The 11,386-nt window shown below is 32.0% G+C and overlaps 1 protein-coding gene across 2 annotated transcripts; it reads left to right on the top strand.

Moving 5' to 3' along the window:
- The first annotated feature begins 2,415 nt into the window (after positions 1 to 2,415).
- On the top strand, positions 2,416 to 7,813 carry LOC145605590 (E3 ubiquitin protein ligase DRIP2-like). 2 transcript variants are annotated; one of them, XM_081661661.1, is made up of 8 exons: positions 2,416 to 2,786; positions 4,091 to 4,190; positions 4,623 to 4,956; positions 5,337 to 5,400; positions 5,512 to 5,773; positions 5,878 to 5,928; positions 6,414 to 6,486; positions 7,345 to 7,813. In XM_081661661.1, exons 1-8 carry the CDS (start codon positions 2,669 to 2,671, stop codon positions 7,522 to 7,524), a joined length of 1,182 nt encoding a protein of 393 aa, XP_081517787.1. In that variant the 5' UTR covers positions 2,416 to 2,668; the 3' UTR covers positions 7,525 to 7,813. The 2 variants fall into 2 exon arrangements, with proteins under 2 accessions (XP_081517787.1, XP_081517786.1); XM_081661660.1 differs by having other exon boundaries at positions 5,337 to 5,773; positions 7,345 to 7,812.
- The last annotated feature ends 3,573 nt before the right edge of the window (positions 7,814 to 11,386 follow it).

The following is an 11,386-nucleotide window of genomic DNA, read 5'->3' as shown; positions in this document are numbered from 1 at the left end:
CACATATTGAATTTAACAAAACCCCACTTGATACATTTTTTCCGTATTGATTATCGTATATTTAGGGTCAAAGTTTGGTCAAATCTCACATTCAAATCAGATGATATCAGACCACACCAGACCAGATCAGATAAGTTCAGGTAAGCAAATATAAGGCGAACTAAACAGGGCCTTAATCTCTGATATTGTATCTAAGATTAACAAGTAAATCTCTTTTCACAACTTTAAGTTTTTTTTTTGTGTCACTTTATTATTTTACTTTTATAATTTAGAAAATAAAATAATTACAATATCTTGTGATAGGAGATTAACATTCCAAGTTAATCTCAGAGATAAACTTGGATTTCCCATAAGGAATTACTTATTCCTTAGTACTTTTTCCGTTTTTATTTAATTGAACATCGGCGCATTCAATATTGGCACACATGTTAAAGACAGGAAAATGAATTAGAGAGAATGATAAAGCAAGTGGTGTACACTAAAAAATGCAAGATATAAAACCTACCCAAAAATAAAACTTATCAATTAAAATAAACTTCCGAAAAAGGAATATGTGTCGACTAAAAAAACGGAGGTAAGTATTTTAATAATTTTAGGGTGGCTAAAGTTTGTGATGCATCATAGATTCATAGCCAAGCATACATATATGGGAAATTGGGAACCAATTCAATTTGGTCTTGTGTCATAACTCATAGCTAGACTTGGTTATTAGACAGGTCAGGTTAGGGTCGGTGTGGGTTATTTGCGGATCAGATCAAAGAAGGTCTTATCTTATAAGGTCAATGGCAAAGTGCGGGATGTTATGTGATGAATTTTTTTTGAAACACATGCTAATAAAATACATATCATTATAAATCTAATTAAACCTCATTTGATACTTTTTCCCTCTATGATCTTAGATAGATTAGCGTATATATAAGGTTAAACTTTAGTCAAATTAGAAAAACTAATTAAGCTTAGATGAGATAAACAAAAATAAGTTAAACTAAGTATTAATTAAAATGAACCACATAGGCTCTTAAAATTTACTACTCCCTTCGTCTCCTTTTGGTAGTCCCTTATGGGCATTTTTCACCAGAATTAATAAACACAAATAAGAATAGTAAAACTACATTGAAAAAATAAATTGGCATTGGATATGCAAAAAAAATAGAGGGAGAAAGTAATAAAAGTACATGGGAAAACAAACTTTACATGAAAAATTTAAATTTGAACAAATAGTGTTGCAAATTTGAGAGAATTCTGGTAAAGATTAATATTAATGGTTGTTGGAAAAAGCAAATGAGGTAAACATTTTGGGACTAAAATTTGCTCATAAAGACTATCATTTGGCCTGGGGACGGAGGGAGTATAAAAGACTATCAGACGCAGCAAGTGTCGTGAAGGCAGTGAACTCGAGTGCTAAGGGATTTTCTCTAATCTTCCTGTTATATGATGATATTTCTAGATTGGCTTCATGTTTTAGTTCGTTTTGTTTCTCTTATGTAAAGCGTGCGAGTAACACCCTTGCCCATAGTGTTGCACGATGGGATACAAGGGATTGTATTAAACGTGTTTCTCTTGGTCCGTTTCCCCAAAACTTGACAACTTTGGCGGAAATTGATCTTCTTTAATATTAATTCGCAGCGTATTTTCAAAAAAAAATAAAATAACAATAATATTGATCTTAAATTCATGTATTTAATAAAAAAAGAGGGAATTAAATGCATGTTGATTGATTACATATGACAATAATTACAAATTGAAAAAAGTGTGAAAACACCAATAATTAGCCTATCCATACATAATGCACCATATATATTATTATTATTGTTACCATAAATAAATTTGTGCTTATGTGTCACTTGAGGTTGTTTGAACTAATAATTACTCTCGTCATTAATGACAATAATACATGTTTGTATCAACATGAGGTTAAAAGTACTAGTGAACACTTCATGTTATTGTCATTCATATTAAAGTAATTATTATCGTGGACTTTCTCAGTGTCAGTTTGACCAACTGATCGTTCCATACAATATACTCCGTATAATCGTATTATGTACAACTAATCACATTTTTGTAACAAATTAACAAAAAAATAAAACCTTTAGTTTTTCTAACCTAACTTCTTCAAAATACACTAATGCTGTAAAAGTTCTTATATACACTCGAATGTAAAATGTAATTATAAAATATGTACCATTCAATATACTACGTAATATAAATATACTACAGTACGTAATATAATATCCCGTGCATTACATGAGTTAAAAAAAATGTTTTAAACTACACACGCATCACATTCATCATTCACGATTCTCTCTCCCCTTAATCTAGTAGTAACTGAAACTCAGTCGTCTCTCTCTCTCATTGTGTCCAAAAAAACAAAATTAAAAATCAACAATAAATAAAAAAAAAACCCAACGTATACAATACAATTATTTTAGTTTCCTTCCCATAAAATAAAATTGAAAATTTACAAGCAAAATCACACAGAAAAATCAATCAAAATCCTCCCTGATATTACATCTATATGATTCCCCCCAAATAATCCTTTCAGATCCATTTCGCTTTCTTTCCATTTCTGTACGTTTCAATTCCATTACTTAAACCCCCCTTTTCACCTCCTTCTTCTTCACCAATAATTTCCCAGTTTTTAGAGAGAGAAATTAACCAAATTCCAACTATGGCGAGTCAGCTTGTTGTGCAGGTTCGCAGAGACAAATTAGAGGCATGCATGACATGCCCTCTTTGCAAACAGCTTCTCAGAGAAGCCACTACTATTTCTCTTTGCCTTCATACATGTAAGTTTTATGATATTAGTATTGTTTTTGCTGTTTTTTATCCAATGTCTTTTGATTTTGTTATCTGGGGTTGTTTAATTGTTGGGTTTTATCAACTGGGTATTGTTTAATTTGGTTTAATTTGATTATGGTTTCGAGTTTTCGGGTTTTTTGACGAATTGAGTTTAATCACATTGTGTTGTTGTAGATTTTATTATGAATTTCTTGAATTATCTGATCTGGGGTTGTGATTTTTTCCGTTAATTTGGACGTAAAGTAGTGTGAATTGTTTACGTGAATGAAGTTGAATCTGTATTAATCATGCAAAATGTTGTTTTCGCGTGATTTGTAATTGTTCATGTTGGTGACACGTAAGTGATCGATGACTGAATTTGTGTGTTCTTTACGATTGTTGGTTTTGTGGATATAGTCAATAGAGTTATGTATTTGGTCTACGCTGTAGTTTGAAATCGAGTTTTCGATTGATCGAACTATTATCGTGTGTCTAAAGTATGTAATTTCTGTTGGATTGTATGTGCCATGCTCATGTAATTTCTGTTGGATTTTGGTAAATTTCATGTTTTGAGAGTTAATTGCTGCTGTATTTCTGAATTGATGAGCAGCTGTTTCTGTCGTTTCACTTGTTTGCAAATTGCAATTCATTGTTTTGCAATTTGTTGTGGGATTGATTTATTCATTTGTTGAATTGTAATCATGCTTTGAGTTTGTGGTGAGCTGATAAGTGATGACTGTGTCTTGTTGATTTGAGATGGTAAAATTAACATCATTTTTGTGTTGGTTAGTTTACGTAAATGGACTATCGGTTGCATGGGTGTGAAAGCCTGTTAATTCGTAAACAGACTGAAGGTCGATTTCTTATCAAGGTGAAAGCCTGCTAAGTTGTAGGCAGATTGAAGGTCGATCTCTTAATAAGTGTAGTTGACAATTGTGCAGTCTTTAGATCGGCTTGTTTTATTGCCTCTGCAATGCTGAGGGTATCTTCAGCCTTTTTCCTGTTTGTACAATGCATAATCCTATCTATTGGGATTTGTTATTGGTTTGATATAATTCTGATGATCATATCTTTGCTTGCATCATACTATGTTTATTTTACTGTTAGTGTACCTTAGTCTTTTCTATAACCTATCTAGCTTTTGATTCTGAAAGAACTTGTATCTACATTGGTGGCTAATGTGCACGAGTTACTGAAAATGCTCCATCTTTTAGGAAAGAAGAATGAAGTATAGTAATTTTTTAAACTTAAATGAATGCAACGTATCTGATTTATCTGATCCTGATGCATCATAATTTCGAAATTTCCTCAGTTTGCAGGAAATGCATTTATGACAAGCTTTCAGATGAGGACGTTGATTGCTGTCCGGTGTGTGATGTTAACCTGGGAATTGTTCCAGAGGAAAAACTCAGGTCTACTGCGTTTTCTCTCTTGCTCCCTTAGCTTGCCCTCATTCTATGATATCTGAAGCTAGTCAAGTGAAATCTAATGGCTGTTTACTAACCCTGATAAAATGGTTTGATGGAATCATTGACCGAAAACCTGTTATTTGCTTGCATGATCAAATGCCAAAATTACTCTACTAGGATGCTACATTATATTCACTGTGCTGAAAAATAGTAGTGTTAGTGAACAACTCCTTGTGTGGTTAGACATGTCTACTTGCTTATTCATTAATCATTTAATCTTTGTTTCCCTTACTGATATTACTTACCTGTTGTTACCAAAAGAGCTACAATTAAACTAGCAATATCTCTGCTTTTGGAGTGGTATTAATTTAGCTTCTTAGTACACATAGATGTGAATTCATTTAGCATACTCATGTTCACCTTTGGCATACATAGGCCTGACCACAATCTGCAAGATATCATTGCCAAGATTTTCCCTGCTAAAGGAAGAAAGGCCGAGGAACCTGAAGTTGCTCCTCCAGTTTCCCCACCAGCTAAGAGAAAGGAAAGATCGTTGTCATCTTTAGTGGTGAACACCCCCAGAGTATCCATGCAGGCCGGTGTCACTGGTAGAAGGACTAGAGCTGGTGTAAGAAAAGGTTCTGCTCCAAGGGGTGCAAGTCCTGCCACCGAAGAAACTCCTAAAAAAGAGGAGGATTCCATGGAAGATTGCGTTGATGGATCAAGCTCACCTGAGACACTGAATAAAATCATACAGAATAAGAAACAGGTGAATATCATAGAATCATCGTCTGTTCAGGCCAACAAGGATTGTGTTCCGTCTGCCCCATAAAAGTTGTGCTTCAAAAAATTTGAAGCTAGCAAGTAATGTGGGATGTAGGGAAAAAGATAATATGCCCAATTCCTTAGTGGTACTTAGATTTGCCAGAGTTGTCAAATTTAAATCCTTGTATAGTTAGTTTTGGCCAATTTGTGGCCCTGAATAAAATTTTACTTGTTTATGTATGCGTCTGATTGTCGAGTATCCATAATCCATATGGGGACTTGAGTTATAAATTACTATTAGAATCACATAGCTAATGCTTTTCAAGATTTTATAGTCTATGAGTTACGTAATGGCTAATATGTTGGTTCTTCTGCCATCTGTAGAGCTCTTCTGCCAAATCATCCAATGATCAGAATCGTGGTGAACACTTGGAGAATAGCAATGAAGGTCGGGAAGGAAAAGTTGATTTGTGGAAGCCCTTAAATACTCTTGTTGAGGCTGCAAATAGAAGCAAGTTTTCTAAGTCTAATTTGCAAGGGTCTTCTCATGTTAAAACAGACTCATCTTGTTCTGGAGATGCTGATATAAGTATGAATAAGACCAGAAATGAGGAGAACGAACAGAGAGATGAAGGCCAGGATGATAAGAATGCTGTGCCAACTGTCCCAGGGCCGGCAAAACGTAAGAGGCTGCGTCCATCCAATAGAAACCGGTCATCTGCACCTGCAGAACAAAGCAGTCCACAAGTTGTGGTTAGTGAGGTTCGTCGAAATTGGAAGGATGGTCCAATCTGGTTTACATTGGTTGCTGCTGAGGATCAGTAAGTTAACAACATCTGGCTTTAGCCGTTAGTAGTATTCTAACATTTATCTGAAGTTGATTTTTCTTATCTCCTTAACTTGACTTTTATATTAAATGATTTAGGGAAGGAGGTGAACCCCTGCCACAAATTCCTGCAGCGTTTTTGAGAGTGAAGTGAGTTTATTAACTCTTTTACAGAATAGTTTTAACTCTATATTTTATTTTTTCTTTGGTCAATATATTTCTTAAATTTGTTTCTCTTAATTGTGAAACGTGTGTGTGTAATATGTGTGTAGAGGTTGGTGATTGTTTGTGCCTTTGCATGTTGGTGGCATATCCTTGTTTCAATGAATTTTGAATGGGTGCAGTCAATTTTGATTTTTAGTTTATGATGTAGATCTTCTGTTTTTCTCAAAAACTTTAAAAGAAAGTCATTACTAATGAGGGTTAAAGGAAGCTTTTTATTATTACCCTATATATAAAAAATAAAATATAATAAAAGAAAGAAATGTTAGAATATATGAAGTTTTGGTAAAATATCTTCCAGTCGGTTTTTTATACAAGGATCTTATTATTTAGTGTTGTGATCTGCAGATAATCAATAACTGATTACTGGTGTACTTATCCCTTCTATATTTTGTTTCTCGGTCTGTCTACAGGGATGGAAACATGCCTATCTCTTCTATTCAGAAATATATCGTCAAAAAACTTGATCTCGCAAGTGAGGCAGAAGTGAGTACTTAGTTAATCCATTTCATATTTCATTCCCAATAAAGAAATTCATTAACATGCCCTGTTATCTTGTTTTATTCAATGTTCCTTTTTTAACGTTACTTTTTTCTGAGAGGTAATGTAGTCTGTAGCTCTTAAACCTCTAATTAATAAATGACTGAACTGTGATACTCATAATTTGTTTTTGTATATCTGTAAAAAGTATTCATGGTAGCTCCTTGAAGATGTTGGTAACTGCCTCTTAGCACGGCCTTATAGGGAAAGACATACTATCACACTAGCACAAGTGCATACTTGAATAAATGGTGGCACATAGATTTCTTGAATGTGTACACCGTATCTTTTTGCCTTTTTTACCTTTGCCTGTATTATTTATACCCTTGGAGAGAGTAGCAAATAAGGTATAGGGATTTCTTTAGGTTGCATGAAGTGCCTTTTTAGTCTGTACAACTGTACATGCAATTCGGAGTAGTTTTGATGTTCATGCAATTTTTTGAAAGGTATGTATGTGAAGAGTTCATGGATGTCCTCTGGTTTAGCTTGTAAGTTTTCTTTAATGGGTAATACGTATTTTTATGTCCTTTTGTCCTGTCTTCCTCTTTCTAATTTCTTCCCCATGTCATGAACTCATGATGTGTTTTAGAAGTCACCACTTTTAACCTTAGGGAGGCAAACATGCAGCAATAGGAATTGCTACAAAAGTATTTCTTATAGAAGCAAGTTCCAGATGAGCTGTTGAGTATAATATTACGTTTTGAAGTTTCCCCTCGTTATGCAAATGAGATATCCTCTCTAGTCTCTACCTTCCCTTTTTATCTTCTGTGCATGCTTATAATTTTGAGTAATCAATCATTGTAGGTCCAGATATTGCTCCAAGGACAACCAGTGCAGCCCGACTTGCTACTAAGCAGTCTTTTAGAAGCATGGCTTCATGCTTCACCAGCCCAAAAGAAGATACAGACTGTTGTCGGTGATTCTGCCAAGGAGTTCGTGATGGTCATCTCATATGCGCGGAAGGTTGAAGCCCCAACTGCATAGGGCTGCAGCAGTAAAGGCTTTGGCCCTTTAGTCATTTATCATCTTCTTTAGTTTAATACAGCGTTTAGATCATTATTAGTCTGCAGGAACTACATTCTCTGAGTTTTGTCTCTGAGATGAGGTTGTTGTTAAGTTTTCACATTTAATTTATTATAGAACTACAGATTGGTTGTTTGCGCATTGCAACCTGCCCATGTAAATGAGGTTCGTTGGACTTCAGGTTTTTTTTTAGGTGATATAGAAGATGATAAACCACAGGCAATCCTTCTTGTTGACTTTTTTTTCTTTTTATAATAGTCATTATAGTTGAATTAGTTTATGCTCTATGTTGTCTTTTTCAAACATGACCAATATTAGTGAGGGTTGGTACCATTATTTGTACCATTCCCCTTTATTCATGCAACAATGCTATTTGCAAGTCAAAGTCATGGACTTTCCAATATGTTACATACGAAGTATATATTACCTTGGTAGAATCTTGGAAGGTGGCTCGTGCACTCGTGTCTATGACTTGGGATCAAGTATTATTTGCTGATATACATTAATGTCTATTCTTTTTTTTTTTCTTTTTTTTTTTTTTTTTTTTTTTGGTTGAGAAAATAAATAACTCTATTTTTTAGTTGTAACACACCTTCTTGGAGTGTTCAAAAATCGATTCGGGAAAAAAAAAATGGACCGGATCACAATGGCAGAGTCATGTATTTTAGACCGATAGGACAAACGAAGACATCGCGTAGTTTGACAAACATGTTGAACAAAAAACTTGAAACAAAAATATTCCATCTGTATCTTATTACTTGCTCCATTTTTATGGGCACAGAGTTTTAGGATTTTAAAAATGATAATAAGTTGATGTAAAAATAATTTTATTTCAGCAACATCCAATTCCAAAGAAAATTTCAAAGATTATAAATCTCTACTAAATACTTCGTATTAAAAGGCGTTCCAAACAAAGTACTTGTATAGATTACATCCGTTTTATATTATTTGCAACGATTTGATATAAAGTAGAGAGGAAAAATGTCTAATCGTTGCACATAATATAAAACAGAGATAGTATGTCATGCGGCACTCTCCTCCATATGTTTTTCAAATGTCATCAATTTATAATAATAATAATAATAAAAAAAAAGTTATCCATGAGATATGAACTTGCAACTTCTAATTGTAAAACTAATAAGGGGTCATTTAGTTGGAAACTTAGAATCCATTTCATCTTTTTTTTTTGTTTGGTTGAACTTTTTAAGTATTCCTTCCGTGTTTTAATAAATATTAAACTTTTTTTAGCAAAAAACTACATACTACCTCCGTTACATATTAGTTGCAACTCTGGAATATTTTAAAACTCACAAATACTGTCCAAAGTTGCAACTAATATGTAACAGAGGTAGTAAAATATTATATTTTTCTCCTTTCACGGTCCCCACCTAAACTCATTACTACATATTTATTTATTTATTTATTTATTATTTCTCTTTTACATTCATTACTTTTCAAGAAATTATAACTCGTAAATATTAACCCCACTATCATATTTTTTTTACAATTTTTTTAATACTCAACTACCCCACTTACTTCTTATTTATTTTAAGTCAATTAAATTGCATAAAATTTTGTACTAGTCAAAGTATAATACTTATTAAAATACGGTGGGAGTATGAAATTTCATACCCAAGGGGTTTTAATTTCACCCCATACCTATAGAATACCATACTCATCTCTTCCCCTAAGATTCACAATCTATTATATTAATGAATTATAGGTTTTAGAAATCCATACCCCTCTAGTATGAGATCCCATAACAATCCATTCCTATTAATGAACCAAACATCTCAAATGTCTTACCAGTTACCACCAAATTATTATGTCATCACACTTTATGTTGTTTGTTGAATACAAAATATTAATATGTAGTAAATGACAGTATGAATAGCAAATTTAATTAAAAAAACTGAGTCATAAATTAAAATTTAGTATTTTAATGTCAACTTCATGTAATGATGACCCGAGAAATGAAACATTGATTTAAAATTGACAATTGAGTCACAAAGCTCTATTAAGGACAATCCTGAAAAAAAAGAAAATAATACAGTGCTTTTTTGTAAAAAAAAAAAAAAAAAAAAAAAAAAAAAATTATTAATTTTGAATACTTGTTGTAACTATTCTCTTTTAATGCTTATCAATGCATTATTTTAAATGTTAATATTTTATATACCTATGTGTAAACATTAAATAGTATATATCGAGACTAATTTGATAATATCCCACATGACTATATCTTTGCTTAGCAATAAATCATCAAAGTTAGCCAAAAGTAGAACATATGAATAATGTAACGAACTATTACAAGTATAAAAAGCAGAGAAAGTACAATGTATACATAAGAGAAACTAAATATACTGGTACATTAAAAAATCCATAGTATGTACAATATTGATAAAAATTAATGCTTCATGTTATGTGCAACAAATGTTTTCTTTCTATTTTACTAAGCTGTCCTTTCTCTCTATCACTCTCTTCATCACGTCTCCATATAACACTCACAATCAAATTAATTTTGCCGAGTAGTTCGTGTTAAGGCCTTTGTTGCATATAATATTCAATAAAGGTAGTAATGAGTACCTTACTACGTAGTATTTAAGAAATAAAATACTAAGACTCTGTAAATAATTTCAATTTAGTAAAAGTAATGTTAATTCAATAAAAAATAAGGTAGAGTAAAAACACAAATTTAGCCATTTCACATAATCACATATAAGACAATTAATTAAGTAGGACCCCGTTCTCTTCACCTTATTTTTGCCGAACTGAAATTATTTTTACTGAAACAAAATTATATTGGTTGAACTTAAATTATTTTTATTGAATTAAAATTAATTTTATTAAACTGAAATTATTTTTGCTGAACTGAAATTGTTTTACTGATTTTCTATTATAATTCTTCTTTAAGAAAACTGAATTTTACTGAACTGAACTTATTTTTATTGAACTGAAATTATTTTTACTGAGCTGAACTTATTTTTACTGAACTGGTATTATTTTTACTTAATATTATTTTTGTAAGATGAAGAGAACAAGACCTAATAGGAGTCACGGTGATTAGCAAATGAGGTTACTTTAACGTATATATATGTAGGTTACTTAAATAAGAAAAAGGGGTTACTCTATTGAATAAATAGAATTATTCTTTTATTTTTAAAAACTAAATAATATGGGTTACTATACCCGAATGAACAAATGGAGTTACTAATTTTTAAATTACCTGATTTTACTCGTATAATGAATTTGAGTTACTTTTATAGACAATTTAAAGTAACTTTTATGAAAAAGAATAAGTTTACTCATACATACTTCGTATAAATGAAGGTTACTCATATAAATAATGTGGCCGTGGTAAGCCACATAAAAGACCTTTTTTTTTTAATTTAATTTTATTTATTTATTTATTTATATATTTTTTGAGAAATGGCTCTATAGATCTCTCTCTCTCTTTTTTTTTTTTGATAGAAACTAGTCTAATATTTTTTTTAAGGCAAGAAACTACTCTAATTTATTGAAAATTGTGTGCAGAACTACCCTAAAGATAGGCTCATTTGTGAACAACTACCCATTTTTTATTTATTTATTTTTAACTACCCACTAGTTTGAAAACGTTTGGGTAGCACTACCCATTAATATTTTTCGACCAATCAAGACATTATCAGAGCCCGTTTTTCTCACTTTTGCCACCCAATTAACTCTCCAAATTTGTTTAAAGGTTTTAATTCACCTTAATTAACCTAATTAGGGTTTTAATTAGAATTCACTTTAGGGTTCATGAGTTTAGAATTATTTGGGGATTTTGATTTCTAAGGTTTGGAGG

The sequence above is a fragment of the Chenopodium album genome, chromosome 22 (genome assembly GCF_948465745.1).
Source record: "Chenopodium album chromosome 22, dcCheAlbu1.1, whole genome shotgun sequence".
Classification (NCBI taxonomy): domain Eukaryota; kingdom Viridiplantae; phylum Streptophyta; class Magnoliopsida; order Caryophyllales; family Amaranthaceae; genus Chenopodium; species Chenopodium album.
Note: the sequence above shows the minus strand (reverse complement) of the source record. Positions and strands in the feature narration are given on the sequence as shown.